The sequence below is a fragment of the Branchiostoma lanceolatum genome, chromosome 12, assembly GCF_035083965.1.
Source record: "Branchiostoma lanceolatum isolate klBraLanc5 chromosome 12, klBraLanc5.hap2, whole genome shotgun sequence".
In the NCBI taxonomy this organism is placed as follows: domain Eukaryota; kingdom Metazoa; phylum Chordata; class Leptocardii; order Amphioxiformes; family Branchiostomatidae; genus Branchiostoma; species Branchiostoma lanceolatum.
In genome coordinates this window covers 4,121,341-4,139,690 of record NC_089733.1, presented here as the reverse complement: position 1 = coordinate 4,139,690, position 18,350 = coordinate 4,121,341, and the positions used below count along the sequence as shown (strand labels likewise).

Genomic DNA, 18,350 nt, shown 5'->3' with positions numbered 1-18,350 from the left:
CTCCAGCTGGGTTCTACAGCACCGTCCACAGGATGCGGGCCATGCACCCAGACATCAAGAACAACAAAAGGATGAGTCATGACCAAACCCTTGATAGGAAAGCTGGGACCTGGAGGAAGGACCTCGAGTCCCTTCTTGACAAGTCAATACTGGACAAGGTATGGCTTTATCCATTTCTCGTCAGCAAATTACCTTATCACATACATGTACTTCATTCTTGGAATATGGAAAATATTGTCAAGTATTTGACAAACACTAGAGATGCCTCTCATACTTTGTCCCCTTTGTGCACCCGAAATTGGAGCTGAGCACCTACTTTTTGACTGTTGGTGCACCACTGCACATAGATATTTTTGTATGGTATAGGGTAAATGTGCTATTGTACACTACATGTAGAAGTATATTCTTGAAATGTAAGTACAAATGTATAAATAAAGCAATATCATAATCATTAATAATCTGTTGTACTTTATTCGATGTACAGTATTACTTGTTTGAAACTTTGAAGCTATAACGGGGGATGCCCTAACACCGCACTTTTTTTACGCGCTCGAACTCACGGCGCTCCATCGCTGGTTGCTAGAGTGGTCAGGTTTTGATGAATGAATTTTGAACAAATTCATCTAAAGAACATACTTGGATAAGAAATGTATTCATACTGTTCATGCGCCCTTCACGCTCCGAGTTACAAGCGGCAAACGCTGTGAGACGTTTTCGCGAATGTACGTTCTGATTTAATGCTACGCTTGATAGTGTGCCTAACTTGGCACGCTTCTATAATATTGCTCTCTTCGGAAGTTGGGTGATGGAGTTAAGAAAATGTAAATGAGGTTTGTAGTCTACTCTAGCTTACTTTTGACCGGAAAATTTTGTGTGCACTTCTCACGTCATGTGAGAAGGGCTATATCTAGCGCTTCCCAGCTCATGCTTTCACGGGAAATAGGCTACTACGCACTGTGTGCGTGGCCCGACGTTCGTATCGCATGCCGCCCGACTGACAAAATAATTACGAAAAAACGACACCGCTTACATCAACAATACTCCGTCTACTCATTGCCTAATGTCTTCGCCATCTCTGTATTCAGTTTCCTTTTTATAGACGGTACCAATCACATGTTAGAGCGTAACAAATCTCTGAACCTCGCTGTGCGTTAAATCGCTCCGCCACCATCACGGCGAGGAAAAAAGGCGGGAAAACAACGTCGCCAGACGACACCGATGTTTACGTTGTTTTCTTTGGTCGGTTTTCTACTCAACAAACACTTAAAGACCCAAATTTTTAGTGTTTTATGAAGTTATATTTCTTACGTGAATGATAGTTGTGTATCAGCTTGGCACAGGTCTTATATTTAGGCGCCGAGGCGTCTTGTTGTGCAGTCACTGCAGTGATCCTCTACTCAGCGCTACCAGCATTATTGGCAAAATGCTATTTTTCGACAAAAGAAATGAATATGTATAAAAATGTTTTGAATGCAAATGACAGCTATGTGCATGAACTTCACTTATTTACAGCATAGTCAGTGGTCACAAACACAGTGTACTTATGCAAAATAAGGTCAGTAAAAAATCCTTGCGATGTTCGGGCGCGTGCGATGTTAGGGCGCCCCCCGTTATATAAAAGTACAGATTGAAGTTCTTAACAGAGCCAGTAGCATTTAATTTTGTAATAATGCTTTGTTGGCATTCACCTTTATTATAAGATTCTTTCTATGCACCTAATTTTTTGGTTGGGTGCACCAGGGCATCTATCTCCAAAAATGAATTTCGAGCCCTGCATGGAAAGTGGTGTTTAAAAAAAATCTTATCCAGAAGGAACATGTGTCCTCGAACATGGGTATACACAAGACAATGGCAGCATTGAGCCAGCGCTGTTTCATGGAGGCTTACGGTGTCATGCAGCAGTGGATGGAAGGCAAGTTTCCCGACCAGGCCTCAACAAGTGTGACTCAATATCTATTTGCTGAACTGAAGGGAGTAGCTGACGAGGACGCATACAACATCCTCTTCAGCTTCAACCAAAGGGAAATAGACCAGTATGAGTTCAAGAGGCGATGCCAGGATGCCAAGGTGAGTTCAGTCAAGCCTCAAAGTCACATGTGTTGTTCTTTGTTTGCATATCCTGGTGGCATATGACATGTGCTTTGTTCCCTCTATTTGTGTCTGACATTTTCGCCTATAATTCTTATCTCTTTCTTATTGGTCTCAAATGCAAATATCATTTCCTTTTTAAATGTTACTTTATACTTTTTCAGAGTATATTGTGAAGTTTCAAAGTGTAATGTATTGAATCATAGTAACTGCACAATGTAATAGTTGTTTATCCTTCACCATTTAGCGCAATAGGAAAATGGCTGTCCAAGGAACGAGTGGCAGTCAGAGAGAAGAGGCAGAGGTGCGACAGAGGAAGGAGGAAGAGTTGAGACAAAGGATGGAGAAGGAGTTGAGGTTTCAATCTCTAATTTTTTAGAAAGTTGTTCTGGAGGGAAGAACACCCATCTAGCCCTAGTAGTCGTTGTGATCTTGTGTGAACTCAATGTAACTCTTCTCATATGTATATTGTGCTGTGGAGGCTACAACATCTAGATTTTTACCTTTCTATGGTCACTGCAATCATGTTTTCTAGAACAATCATGAATGTATGAATTATTACAGGGTACACACTCCCACACAACCGTGATAAGAGAAAAAGAAGAATTGAAGGACAAAGTGGCGCCACTTGAAGCCGAGAACAAGGACCTTCAAAAGAGAATTGCAAACCACGTACTACTAAGTGCTTTTCGATAACATTACAACTAATTTACATTTAATGGTATCGAAAGGACAATGATGACAATTGACTTTTGACATATATCTGGTGTACAAGCATTGATGCATATGTCGATGCACATTGTGCTTATGCAAAACTATCATGGTTTTGATTGAAAATGTGTTTGAATGCCATGAATTCAAATACCTGTGACAGGACAGTCACATACTGCTGGCTAATCTGTACAATTTTCCAAGAGGAACATCACTTGATCAGCTCTAATAGATAACTGCTTATTTTATGTCCCTTTCCTAATCGGACTTACTCTGATGTACTATAACAAAATTCAGGTGGCATTACAGAGTCTAAGCTGAAAATGCAATTATTATAATTATTATAATGATCTGGAATGGCAGAAAAATATTCTTCAGCAGCTGACAAGTAGACTGACTTAATTACTCACTGCATCTATTTATCCATATACAGGAAGAGGATGTGCGAGAAAACACAAAGCTGAAATTAGAAATCACTGCTCTGAAAGAGGAGATAACTAGACTGAAACAGGACAACAACAAATTGAGAAAGGTGGCAGAAAAAGCAAGATGGAAGACAGGTCCATGGTATGGATGATTTGCATGATTTCAATCATGTAATTCTTATTGAACTTTCATTAATCTAGTGACAGTATTGCTTGTTTCCACTGTTACTGTAACAGTAACAGTTGGTTGTGCTTTGCAACATCACTTTCATTGATATATTGTGACAAAACTGGAGATTCACATCAGCATCAAGTTGAATCTGTACATGCACGAATTCCAACACTTCTTGACATTGTGCAACTTGTCATATTTTATCCTCAGACTCTAAAGCAGCCTGCAAGAAGGGAAAGTTCAGAAGGTGCTCCATCCATGAAGAGGATGAGAATCGTAAGTGTCTGAAGGTTGCCACATATGACTCACAGTTGAGATATGGGAAAGAAATAAAGTTACCATATAAACAGATTTAACACGGTATCGTCTTTAAAATCTGTCAATAATGTATTATAGTGTATATCATATTGAGTGTGTATTACATGCTGCCACCAGGCCCTGGTGACGACGGCATCTACGAAATCGAGGCTCGTTTCAAGCGCAAGGGATGACGGGAATGAAGGTCAAGCGGTAATAGGGCGGCAAATTCAATTTTCGATCTTAGTAATCTTACCGTAGTAATCTGTCTGGACATGTCTCTTCATCATGGATTTCTGTTAACAGGTAAAACTGACGGAAAAGTTTGAATATGATGACGAGCAGGTTTACTAAGAACTTTGTTCCGAGTAATGCCATAAAGATGTGACCATGAACTTTATACTGGAAATGCTACTACAACTTTATGCAATGAGGGATAACTATGGTATTAATTGAGGTATGAAACTGTTTTATTTCTACCATTTCCCAATATTAATCTTCGGAAGTAGCATGTCGGAAGTGAATGGTGTGAGTTTACCAGATTGCAATAGAATATAATGTGAGCCTTATGCCCTACCTAATAATACACCTGTTACCTGTATTTCACCTGTCACTAAGTCACTATGATGGATAAATAAAGATAACATGAGACGAATGTGCATGAAAATGTTTGTATTTGGTTTTTATTACGAATACTTAACTAGCCACAGTGGAAACAGAGTAACTGAATTTAAGAAATCAACACATCTGTGTGTACAACATTAACTGTATAATGCTAATTTTTTTCAGCAAGTTACACTTACAGTTCAAGTATAACCATGATTGTCCAGCCACAGTGCACTTTGAGAAAGGTAACACTTTAGTGACAAGCTGAAGATTTTGCACTGTAAAATCACAACAGTTGAATCACTTAAGAAAACCTACATTAAGTTGCACTGTCTGTCATTCTTTTGTCTCTAGACCACATGCACCACCTGATATAATCAAGACCACAATCTGTCATTTTAGACTGTGTGAATAAAGAAGCACTCTAGGAAACAGTAGGTCATTGAGGTGACAATATCTTTCATTTGGACACATGCAGTGTGTTTCAATAACACTGTACATTGCATTGGGATATGTTTCAGAACAACAATGGCAGGACGGAAGAATACTTTTTGGGAAGACCTTACAAAGGCCTGCCCAGAACTTGTTGGTCGAGAGCTTTACTTGAGCTTGGGAATTTCTGTACCTGAGCAAAAGTTTGTAATTTTGAAAGGAGGAAAGGTAAAGGACTGTGATACACAAATGATACTCGAAAGTAGAAAGGAATGGCTTAGCCATCTTGCAAACACAGTTCCTGAAATGAACAGTGCTGCACTTGCCAATGTTAAGCCACAGAAGTCCTCTTACACACTTCCCAAAAGATCTGGATGGAGGCTTGATAGAGTGTTGGCGTACCTACAGATGAATAAAAAGAAAACAGTTAATCCAGATATGTTCTTCCAACATCATGGAAATACACATAAAAGAAAGCTTGATGACAGTGCATGTAGTTACACAGCAGAATCATCACTTGACTTGAAGGAAGAAGAGAAAAATGGGAATGAAATCGAAACAGAACAAATACACACCTTGTCTGTCCACAGAATGAGAAGCCAGACAAATATGACAAACATTCTGAGGGCTCTGATGATGTATCCTCTCATACAAATTCACAATCAACTTCCCATGTTCATGTAGAGGAAAAGTGTGTAGAGGAAGAGTACACTCCACAATGTCTACAGGAAAAATGGAAACACCTCAGGGATAAGTGGGAACATTGGCACTTGGAAAGTTCAGGGCAAGACAACATTTTCCACTACCATTCCCCCACTGATCCCTCATCTGCAGTCATTCATAGAAGTCTGCATATCCGACAGGACATGACATGGGAACTCAAGGTTCGGGGACTTTCTACAAATACTCAAGAGTCATGGGGTTGGTTGCCCAATACTGTTTGTAATCTGTCAGATTTTGAAACAATACTTCAGTTTGTGGAAGATGGAGTCATTTGCATGGGTTGTGACTATGTCAAATATGCTAACATGGTGGAAAAGACAGTTCCTAATGGTATCTTCAAAGGAAAAGATGGTCAAGTAACTGCAAAAGTGGCCTCTTTTGGTGAATAGCTAATGAGCCGGGCCCGTCGGAAAGACCCCCAAATTTGTGCAAATCCGACCAAAGTGCCAAGGGATCAGTTCATAGAGGGACTCAGAAACCGAGAGACTAAGCTAGAACTCCTGCGCGGGGTCAGAATGCAGCCAGATATTAGGTTTGGCGAAATCAAAGACGAGGCTCTCGCCCTGTCGGAATAGAGCAACCGAGTGCAAAGTGTGCAGGTGCGTGGAGCTTGCGCGTCAGCGGCTCCAAGCCGAGACCCGACTCCTCCACATCGTCTCTCGCTGTCCCTGACTCTGCGACTTTAATGCAAGAGGTTTTGCAGCTCAGACGGGAAAACTATGGACTGACTGAGCAGACTCATCACTTGACCCGGGTGGCGGTGACACTCAGTAAGGAGTTAGACAGTTTGCGGGGCATAGCCCACTCCCAAGTTAGGGATAATGTGCCGCGTCCGGCGACGGGACCAACACCGGGGGGGCCCTCGCGAGGTAGAGATGGTCGAGCTTATCGCCCTCCAGGCCGAACCAACCGGTCCGGGCCCACTAAACTGGCAGACTGCGCCAGCGGGGGGTGACTCGCGGAGACAGTAGGTAAAGACGAGCCCCAAGAGTTTAGTAGATTAGATTGTAGTAAGTTGTTTAGTTCTGTATTTTTGGGGGGAGAATCAAGTAACGATAGTTAAGCTCGGCGCACCATAGGGGGCAACCTCGAAGTCAGTGTTAAGTTTGATGGGGAAGAGGTCCGATGTTTGCTTCACAGGTAACATTGATGACTAAAAGTTGTTTTGACAGTAAATTCGGAGCCAGGGGGGAAAAGCTGAAATCTGACTCGTCTTGGCTCAAACTAACTGCCATCCAATCAAATTAGTCGGTTGTGCGGAAATGGCCATCCAAATTATGGGAAAAAGACTGCCTAAACGGGGGGGGGGGGGGGGGGGTTAGTAGTGGAGGACGATCCGGCTTGGGTCACACCAGCGATTTTAGGTATGAATGTAATTAGCTCTTGCCGCTCTGTCATCGCTGAGGCCATCGAGCAACCTGATCCTAGACAAACAGAACAGGCAATGGCTTGGTCTCGCGCACTTTAAGTAGAAGAGAAGATCCAGCGTTTTACTGTGGCTGAATACAAGGGTATTTCTTACAAAAAAATCAATCTATGTATGAGAAACTTGAGAAAATTTCAATTAACCTTCTTGATCCCTGCACAGGGCCTGAGTTGCAGCTGTTTTTTTTTTTTAAATGTCTGTCACCACATCTGGTTCCTGTCTGTGTATCTGACTGTCACCACGCGCGGTAAGATAAAATTTCATTTGCCCCTGGAAGCCCAGTCACTGTATCAAGGAACACAATAGCAGACTTGTGTTGCAATCTTGGTTGACACTGCCAGAACCGCGTTTGGGAAAGAGCACAGTATATAGATCTACGGGCCGTCTTGTTTCGTCTGGACGCCTTTTGGGGTAATAAAAAAGCAGAATCAACAATTGCAAGGTAGGTTTACTTCATTCTGTTACCAATGTCTGTGTATGCCTTATGTATGTGTCTATTCAAGGTAAAGTTTACATTTAGATAATGTGTGATGCCAGCATTGAAGACATATGACGTAGGGTGGCAGTGATTTGAGGAGAGACAAAACAGCAAAACAGGACATGAATTTGTGACAGCAACCTGAAAATGAATGCATTGGCCCAAGCAACGAGTGGGAAACTGATTAATGTTTAATTTTAGCAAAGACTTGTAATGTATTCCAAGTGAATACCTAATTGTCAATAGCGTTGTCAATTTCCATGTACAAAGGGTTCGGTTTATATAGTAAATATGGCGATTTCTTGCACGGATGTGGTTATATAAACAGCTTCTACGCATCAATGAACCTTCCCGAGGTGAAAGGCAAAGGCCCCTGCTATCCTGGACAAGCTTATGTTGCTCTTAGCCGTGTGAAGAGTTGAAATGGGTTGTATCTTTTGAGATTTGAAGCAAGTTCAATTAGTGTAAACCTTGATGTCCTGAAAGAAATGGACCGCCTACAACAGGAGTTTGTGCCAATGGCTCCACAGCCATCTTCCACGTCTACTCAAAACACCTGCCTTAACACTAAGTTGCTGAACATACGCTCCTATACGGAACACCTGCAGGACTTGAAAGCAGACAGCTCAACACTCCCTGTTGATGTTTTTTACTTCGTAGAAACCTTCCTATATAGCAATCAGCAGATTGAACCATTCCCACCACAAGCACGGGCTTTTAGAGCAGACAGAGCTGGGAGAGGGGGCGGAGTGATGACCGTTGCTAAACAGGACCTCTTTCCCACACAGCTTCGTATTGCTGTCAGTGGACTTGAATACACAGCAACCACTATCACCAAAGCGTCCACCGCGGTCAACATAATTAACGTCTACAGATCACAGTCTTTGCAAGAAGAAGTCTTCATCGACAGAATACAAAGGCTGCTGGGACTACTTCCCAGTGACATATTGACAGTTGTTCTTGGGGATTTCAATTTCGACCTTTTGAAATGTCCCCCTCCAAAACTTCTGGCTGCAATGGAACAGTCCGGCTTCATCCAGCACGTTAAAACGTCCACGTGGTCAGCTGGCCGCCAGATTTGTATTGATGACAGAATGGTCCCTTTCAGGAGAAATATTCATATATTTATTTCAGGGCATACAACCCTGATAAGTATGGGTTGAATAGGAGCTTTGTGACAAGGTCCCTTTTCTTTCATAACTATAGCCATCTTGGAAGCCCTACTAAAGCCACAGCAGCCGGGTCCACTACAACAACCACCACCTCCAAATCAAGTGACCCACTATAGACGAATTGCGCCAAGACCACTTCCCACCAGCCGCAGCCAACGCGCACCACTTCCGTGGTATGCGAACAAGAAAGCCTGGATGACTGGCGTAATCTTCCGGTAGTGGCTGCAGAAGGTGGATAAGGAGATGGCGCGGTCCCGCTGTGCAACCTCGCATAATTGCTTTAAATAACTTTAACATAATTTATAATGTTTGTGAATGCGTTTCTAAAAACAAAAAATTCACATCAAGAATATATACAAATATCCCTCAAGATCTCTACAGAGGATGGCCCACTGGCGTCACAGTTGGATGAAGTACTCAAAGCGTGTAATGTCAGGCGACAGGCGTACCATGGGAGTGCATTCGTTGGTAACCATGTACACGTCATGTTACAGGTGTGTTCGTGTTTAAATTAACTCGTTTTAGTTTTTAAATGCGTTTATTGACAATTTGTTATCTGTTCCATCACTGCTACATGTATCATAAACTATTTTGTCACCATTTCTATATTATAGATTGACGCCATCAATGATCTCTCATCAGTAGCTGCAAAAGTAGCAACTGACCTTGTTGAAAAATATGACGGGTTCCCCCTGAATATCATCACAAGGTCAAGGAACCTGAAAGAGAAGTACCAACAGCTCTTCAGTCTGTATGCTGCATGCCACCATTAATTTACAACAGCCAAACCACTCACTGAAGAGGACACATCTGCACTGGGTATCCTGTCACCCTTTAAAATGTGCTTAGTTGCTCAATTATGATGAAAGTCACGAGTGCATTGAGGCAGAAGACAGAGTGGCAGAATTTGCCCGTGCCAACGAAAATGGTACGGTCGTCGGTCTCAGTACACTGATGTGAGCGACAGTGACGCTGACGAGGAGAGTGCTTACGACGAAATATCATCATTTTTATCATCTCTGATGCAGAAGGCATACAAGAAGCACATTAACATGATCTGGAAACACTTCCAACAGCACAAGAGCAACCAGCGGGAGAGAAAGATGAGTCCCCCTGTTGCATTCCAACAGTATATCGATAAGGCTATCTTGCAGTCAGAAGCCATAAGTCAGTTAAGCCGGAGACCACATATAACACACTGCACAATTTGATTAAACCCTTACAGAGCGAGATGCAATATCTTAAAACAAGCAAACAAGTCGAAATGGTAAAGAGCATATGTAGACAGGAAGTGGATTCAGCAATCCAAAACCTAAAACTGGACCAGGACCGTAAGCGTTCTACCTCCCAATTGGGTACATCGGATAATTCAAAACGCGCAAAAAAATCATAGCAGCAGTCGACTTCAAAACCAAGAGCCCCACACTCACAATCCGAGCTGAAGTCAAAATACTAATGTAGATATCACACCCATGGATAAATCACACTGGCCCTGATCGGGCAAATGCGATGGGACATACGATAGCCTGGTCCACACTTTTCCTTTCATCAGGCCTATGGACTTGTCTAACCCTGTATGTAGCTGCTATTTCCATGATACTGCTAAGGTATAATAACATATCACTTTGTTATTGTTGTGGCAGATTTTGGTAACCTGACGGATTAATGTCAATGCAGATTGAGCGAGTTTTCTACAGTGCTAATTCGAGTTACAGTAGCAGTAAAAAAACTTAATTCTTACTTTACAAATGTAGATGTGTTTTTAAATGTAATATCACTATTACATATATATTTTTGTTTTTCCTACAGGAGAAGGTTTCTGCAAAATGATTCAAGACAGGTTTGACAGAAGGAGGAAGGGCCAACACATATGAAGATATCACCGATGGCAGGCAGTACAAGAAGATTAAGGAGTTGAGGGAGCCAAACAACATGTTCCTGCTGATGAACACGGATGGAGTGAGAATCTTCAAGTCAAGTAATTACGGATATGGCCAGTTTACTTCACAGTGAATGCACTGGCATATCACCAAAGGTGAGAAAATTTTGAGTTTCACTATAAGGCGACCGAGAAAGTATTAATCCATACATAACCATATATATCCTGTAACTATCGATAGCCTTGTCGCACCACGACGAAACTTCACACAGTTTTAGAATTATTTAAAACACATACGTCATTGAATAAAGGTTACTTTATTGTTTCAATACAGAGCATAGTTTAATTGACAACCATGTTCCCTAAGTTATTTGTTCATTAAGTATCCGAATGTATATTTAAGGTCACACTCACAGTACATGCTGCAAATGAACAAGTAGCTATGAAGACTCAAATAAGAGCTTGATTTAACATACAATTACATTTATTTCATCGTAAGTACAAGTGAATGGAACCGAATGTGATCCTCACATGCTGTCTAACATGAAGTGGGTTGTTGAGATAAGTTCAATAATTCATACGACAGGCTCTGTGTCCATGGAGGTTGAGACTGGCCATGTGGCTATGGAGGGTGAGACTCTGTCTGACGAGGGTGTGCCAGGCCCTGTGTCTGAGGAGGGTGTGCCTATAACATCATTTTAGACCCACTGTTTGCTGTATTTAGTCTAGGTTGGTTCCAGCACTAGGATTTAGCCAAGTTCAGTTATGCCTTATCACACTGATTTCATGCCAATGCCATGCTAATTTCTTACCATTTGATTTTTTTAACATGGACTTACATAATCCATACAATATATAATACTATTTTTCACTATACAGGCTGGCCAGTCCCCAGTGCAATCTGGGGTTATCGACCATGGAGACCTGATATATCCCAACCGCCTTACCGTGAAGAGGAACAAGTAAAAAAAACCTGAGCAGTTTTTCAAAGAGCTGATGAGCTTGTACTTTTCCAAAGAACTTGATGGGAGGAGGGAGCCATGAGGCCCTCAACCCCGCAATCATAGGTGCTTTTCTTGGTAAGGACTTCACAAATAAGTTGCCGTGAGTTCCCATACAAGAAGGTATTGAACGAGCACAAGGTGGTGGTGAAAGGGCTGCCGGAGGGATTCAAGTTCAGGAAGCCGTGTGCCATGGGAGAAGATGAGCTAAAAATTCTGTCAAGAATCATGATAGAAATGGTGCCTTTGGTTCTGCAGCCATATAATGAGTTACTGTCAAAGCTTGAAGAAAAAATGACAGCAACATTCCGAGGAGAACTCACAGAGATGGGAAGCCGAGTTCCTCTGGTCGTCAAGAACGAAATCGAAAAAATTCAAGGAAGGGCTTGGTCAGACAGTGAAGACAGTTTGTGACGAAGCTGTAAAGGAGGCATTACCAGAAATTACAAAATTTGTTTCTGCATCAATCAAACAGGATCAACTGCCACCACAGTTGAAAAGGAAAGTAAAAGACCAGCCAATGGTGCAAACGAAACTAAAAGGTGTGACAGTAGGCGAACCGAGCCTAAAAAGGGAAGAAAAAAATATTCAGATACGACAATGTGGTTAAAGCAACAGTAAGTACCCGTAGGGAACAGCCTAGGCCAGGCGCAACCTTGCGATCCCGCCTCAAATACCATCACTAGTCTCGGCCTAGTCTCGTGTTCTCGCGAGACTAGGCCACTCCGTGAACAAGACGGACAGGAGTCGTCGAAAATTTGGAGGTGCGTATTTTCGCTACCATTTCCTAAGTCACTGTTCGAAGAATGTTCTCGTAACTGTCAAGAAAACGTGACTGATGAATTTATTCAACGACCATCACTGAACTAAGCCACGATCCGTGCTGAAAACATACCCAACACGTGACCTGGGGAAGGTGCAGGTGACGTCCACTATCAGGCGGGACAACGCGTTTCCCCCTCCTCACCAGGGGAGCTCGAGGGTTCGGCGACGGTTCGGACGATACGGGTTTACCGGGGATAGCTACCTCCGTGGTGCAGGTTGGCTGGAGTCCACGTATTTTTATTATGTGTATTGGTTTTGCTAGTTTTTGGCAGAGAAGTTCCTTCGGGGTCCAGGTCCCCAGAAACAAAACTGTAGGGAAACTTACCTCTTTTCTTTATGTGCACTGTAATTTCTATGTACCCTTGTAAACGACATGAGAGGAAACACATGAGAGTAATCGACCGTGAGATATGGCATTGTAGTCAACTTAACTCTTGACGACGTTCCTTAGAACCGGTCGGGACTGGATTATACCTCGTTTAGTCCCTGTTTCTGTTTTTTGGCCGCCTCTTAGTCTCCCCTACCTGTGCTCTCTGTGACTGCTTTGAAAACCTAGCAGTCCTCGCAGTATGCGCCCTGGATGGTCACCGTCAAATGCTACACAAGCACCTGTTTAGGAGTTAACTGACTAAGGTATTGTTAAGGACTATCTTCAGGACTAAGTGTGAAGATTTTATACTCTATGTATCTCAATCCCAGCTGCAACTTTGACTTATATAACCACATATCTTGGCAGATTACGTCTTCATCTGTTGTTCGGTTGTGTATGTAACGTTGCCTACAGTAGGGCTAGCGGCCACTGCCACTGCCCACGGCCTCCTTCGTCTGGCCATTTAGAACGTGTGGTAACAGTAGTTAACTAGTTTAAGTATTTCTCTTCACTTTGTGACTGTTAAGTAGTCAACTAGTATACCGGTGGGCATGACACCACTGTTTAAGTCTTCCTTTCAGTCTCTCTTTTCATTATGTAACGGTTAAGTAGTGAACTAGTATATACCGGTGGCAAGAAACCACTGTTTAAGTATTTCTTTCAGTATCTCTTTTCATTATGTAACGTTTAAATAGTGAACTAGTATACCGGTGGCAATAAACCACTGTTTAAATATTTCTTTTTACTTGGTAATTGTTAAGTTGTGAACTAGAATACCGGTGGCAAAAACCACTGTTTAAGGATTTCTTTCTTACTAACGTTAGGGAATGACATGGTACACCGGTAGTCAATTGTTTTTAAAAAAATTCCTTACCCTTAACTATGTTACCGTGAGACCTCTTTTGTAAAGTTTAACTTTCGTTGTCGTGATGGTTCTCTGTTTTTAAATGCGGGGACGCATTTTTATCTGTTGGGCGGGAATGGTTGTAACAGTAATGGTTTGTCCCTTTATGCCGTATGATGACGTCATGAATAACATGTGACCGACTGGTCACTGACACTACGTCACAGAACCCACGTGACAGGTAGACTTGCTGACCAATGACCCTGCGACCTTGGCTTTCCGATTTTCGGACCAATAGAGCGCCAAAACACGCGCCTATGTAAATTACTAGTTGCTATATGTGTCATTAGAAAAGAGCGAGCAGAGATCTGATGGTTAGGGTCTGGACAGCAGGGCGGCCTTTCTTCACCGGTGCTAATTCGTAACTCTGTAGTTAGTAATTGCATAGTCGTAGTTATACGTTACCACCTTGGTAACTAGTCGTCTCAAGCAACTGACGTTGGTAAGTCCCTGGGGAAAACCCGCCGAAAGTTGTGATCTAGGGGTATTGTTGTGTTGGATGTTTATGTACTAGTTACTATTGTGGTTGGTTGCCATTCAAACAAATAAATAAGAGCTTCAACGGAACCTTGAACTCGTGGCATTGTTCTGTGGTGAGAAAAGTACAAATGTTTGCTGGTGGGAGATACTTGTAGCCTGGGTGCCATCCTATTTCTACCGGGGCTCCTACATTCGCTCCTCTAAAAAAAATATTTTGTTAGGGTAGCGAATGTAGGAGCCCCGGTACCCTAAAATATTTTGTTAGGGTAGCGAATGTAGGAGCCCCGGTAGAAATAGGATGGCGTCAAGATACTTGAGCACAACTCCAGAAACAGACGAGGGGGAAACGTACCAAACACCTGAGACTTTGTACACATTGGCAGGAGTGTGGCCAGAGCTGTCCGCCATGGAAGCTGGAGTCGAGAGATGTTCCCTGGTAAAACTGCTGTCCAAAGAAACAGAGTGAAGTCCAGGTTTGCAGAGGAGCTGCGTGTGTGGCTTAATGCGGAAAATGACAGCACTGTGCTGAGGTTCGGCAAAAGAAGAGAAAAGATGGAGGAGGAAATGGAATTGGCTATAGTTGCCATACCTGTATGCTACACTGGGAATCATTACAAGTGCCAGGGCATTCCATGGTCTGTAATGGTAGGAAGCGATGGAAAGAAGACCGACGGTACCTACCTGTAAAACACTGGAATCCTTACAGCTAGGACTGAAACCTGTGGCCGATGAAAACTAAGAGAATCCATTTCCTTTATGAAGACAGTCAGGCAGACAATTACCAGACGAACCTACCCCAGAGGACAGATATATAGTGAAATAATGTACTTTTTATTGCTTTTTAGGTCTTTATGGCCTTTAGAATAAATTGTAACAACTGTATGCAGATGTGACAAGAAAGGTCAGACTATAAGCTTTCTACTCATGTATAGAAAGCTGGCATTTCATTTGTTATATTGCTACAATATGTATGAGAGTGTGGATTTTGGTGAGGTACCACGTGCAAGTGAGGTTGCAATTGGGCGGTGATGGGAATTCTTAGTTTATCATGTGATGAAGCAACATAATCATTGTAGTTGTCAGCTTGGAGGTTGGTGAACAGGTTAAGTCAAATACACATTGAAAGCAATAAATATCAATTCATATCAGAACAGAACTGGGTAAATGTATTGTAAATACATGCAGGTAAAATTAGACCACCGGCTCATAGTGAGGCACCCGGAGTCGGTGGAGGGGCCACGCTTCATCCTGTCTAAGGGTGTTGCCAGGCTGGAAAAAGAAATAGAAGAGGCGCGGGAGAACCGACAGGCGATTCAGCTGTTCTTACGCGATCGGAGTGATGAGAACTATCACCCTCAGTTGGCAGAGATCGTCGGCGGTTCCGAGGAGGAGTACGACGCAGCAAGAGAGATGGAGGCTAAAGAACGCTGATCCCGACCCAGCGTAGAGAAAAAGAACGCTGTTCCAGTGCAGTTTCCAGTCGGACGGATTGGGAGGGCACCGATGTAGAACAAATGGACACTAGGATAGGACTTTGCATAGTGTGCGTACATGAGAATAGGACTCTGAACTTTGAGTGAGTGGGTAGCCGGGGCTCTAGGTGGGTGCCCTCAGGGATTTGCGACCTTGCCCAGGTGAGCTACATGTTTTACAGAACTCCACAGGATAAGTTAGTTTTGTAGTATTATATTAGTTGTCGCTCGGTTGTAGCGACTGGTATTGCACTTCCGACGGCCCTTCTAGCTCGTTGGTCAGGCACGGTTAGGCTTTTTTTTCGCTGCCCAATCCCCCCCCCCCCTTCCCCTTTCTCGCCGGAGGCAGTTAGCGCTTGAGCTAACTGGCGACATCCGGTGAGTATGACCAGTGTCTTTAGAAACATTGGGCAGCCCAACCCTCGTCGCCGGGGGTGTGCAGTGAAGTAAGCTAACGAGAATCCTCTGTTTGGCTAAGTTGTTGCTATTTTTCGGGGACGCCCGACGTGGTAGCAATTACCAGGCCATTGTTTCCATCGGTTATCGACTCAATTACCTCTACTCTTCTTTCTTTGTGTGTACGTCTAGCTGTAACTCAGTATATTGTGATTTTTGATGTTTCCGGAATGTGAGCTATCTTTGTATACACTCTTTTATATGAACGTATTTTTAACCGTATAGTTTAATTTTTGAATACTCTATGTTTAGATATGCATTTATATAACCATATTTACATTACCGTATTGTTGTTATGATAGTAACGTCAGGGACGACGTTAGGTTAAAACAGGGGGGTGTAAGGATAGAAAAGATAAGATAAGGAGTCTGATGAATAGATTGATGAATAGTCTTGTAGTCTTGTATTATTGTATACTTGTGATTTGACTGTAGCATATTGGGACCGCTGGTAATGTTCATGAGCGCACTTGACAACCAAGGCTACCTCTGGGTCATATGAACTAGACATAGAGTAGCGTAGAGTTGCACCTGTGAAGGTTACACCACCATGAACCTGTCAGGGTTTCAGTAGACGTGAGAGTTACTGTATTCGTAATGAGTACGTAGGTTAGAGGCGGGTAGGTTAAGGACACATTGTCAAGTACGTGATGGCCGACAGATGGCAGTGCACGGAAAGGAAGTCGCCCCTCATTTTGGGGTAATTCAAGTCACCTGTCGATACCACCTTAGTGCTACAACTCTTTTAGTAAAATAGATTGAATATTGAATGTCTGACTGGCAAATATTGAAACAGTCAAGCTGCTGTCGGAAATTGGGAGGTAAAGGACATGAACCCATCGCACGTCCGCTCAAGGTTGGGGTCAAACCGGAGACAAATGATAGTTTAATTTGAAAGGAATGAAGTTAGTCACGAATGATCATAAGAGTTGTCAATCAGGGTGGTTGGAAAGGTTTCAAATTTACAAATTTTTTGTACAAGACAGGCCCAATCAAATTGTTTGATTCTAGACTGGTTTAGCCAAATTTGGGCAGATGTAGAACCCAAAGTGAAGGGATAAAAAGTCTATGACTGGTAGAGAGAGAGAGCTTTTGGAGTCCTGGAGATTGTACGCTACATCCAGGAGACAGTTGGATTATTCGCCAACACTTAGGAGCTGTGAGAGATGGGGGAACTCTGCCTGACCTGGCCAAAGTGTTGGAAGTGAAAAATGTAACTCTTGGGACATGGTCACAACGCCTGGGTCACATTTAGGCTTCATAGGCACGCGCCTGGGCAGCGGTTGTTATAGTAACACAAGAGACGGTCCGATGTCGGTACCACCCAGTGGGGCACTACTAATTCCGATCGCAGAGGGACAGGAAAGCAACTTTTCTGGCTCTTGTTTAAATCTCCCGCGAAATCCTATGCCCCAACAGGGAATAAACCAATCAAAAAGCTTCTAACTGGTGGAATTGACAAATCAGAAGATACTGACCTATGGGGCCTTATTTTACACGTCATTTGAGTTTTTTGAAGGAGATTTTGAGTGGAGATTTTGAGCGTCGTTTGAGCAAAAAATGTCAGAGTCGGAGGGTGAAACTGAAGACGGGGAGACAAGTGAGGACTTCGGGGAATCTGAGGAACACATTGAAGGTAAATAACTTATGTTTGGTTGCAAATTGGGATATCTAGGTCAAAATAGTAAGGGCCCAGAGGTCTCGGCCCAACGTGGTTGAATAGAGAAGTTCCTTAGTTTTTTGCTGTGGCCTTGTTTTGCAGGTGTGTACGGCCTCAGACTGACAAGAACAGCTGTTACATGGCATGAGGCCCTTTTTACACTATCCCATGTTGCATTGCGCGAAGGAGATGGTAAGATGATATAACCCCATCATTCCGTCGGTTTGCTTGACCAAAGTCGGAAGGCCACCATGGCTGCTCCTACCGTACTCCGCCCTGAGGCCACGCTAGTAGGCCACAGTGTCGTGGCGTTGGTGATGAAGATCAGCGACCCGGCCGTGCCCACCCCGCCAGACGAGCTTTTAGCCCGTTTCGAGGCGGAGGTGCCATTACGGTAGTACAACGCGGAGGAAATCCTCGAGAAGATAGGTACGCTCACCGCTGAGTTACCGGAGGCCCTACTACGAATGGCCGGCCTCAACACGAAGGATCAAGAGTCGGCGGTTCGTCTGGCCCACTTTACCATCCGGGCAGCGAACGAAGTCCAGGATGGCCAAGACATAAGCACGGAGAAGGCAACAAAAGACGCGGCAAAGGCGGCCGCCACGCACCTGTCCAGCAATTAGTCTTGCGCCACTTGGAAGGGGATGCCAGACGTGAGGTGGCACGTCTTACGCCTCGGGAGCGAGGAGACCTCGATACCCTGGTGCGCGTCCTGCGTACCAGGACACCGAGAGCGCCACGGCATTGTTGTTCAAATTCTACCTCCTGGAA

At 43.4% G+C, this 18,350-nt stretch overlaps 1 protein-coding gene and 1 long non-coding RNA gene across 2 annotated transcripts; both read left to right on the top strand.

The window, feature by feature from the left end:
* Positions 1 to 1,456: 1,456 nt before the first annotated feature.
* On the top strand, positions 1,457 to 2,596 carry LOC136446449 (uncharacterized). Its single transcript, XM_066444820.1, has 2 exons — positions 1,457 to 2,067; positions 2,336 to 2,596. The coding sequence occupies exons 1-2, from the start codon at positions 1,831 to 1,833 to the stop codon at positions 2,465 to 2,467; spliced, it is 369 nt and encodes a 122-aa protein (XP_066300917.1). The 5' UTR covers positions 1,457 to 1,830; the 3' UTR covers positions 2,468 to 2,596.
* A 48-nt stretch (positions 2,597 to 2,644) lies between these two features.
* Positions 2,645 to 3,651, top strand: LOC136446450 (uncharacterized). The gene is made up of 3 exons (XR_010757571.1): positions 2,645 to 2,760; positions 3,233 to 3,366; positions 3,607 to 3,651. It is a non-coding gene; the product is annotated as an uncharacterized lncRNA (long non-coding RNA).
* Positions 3,652 to 18,350: the final 14,699 nt, after the last annotated feature.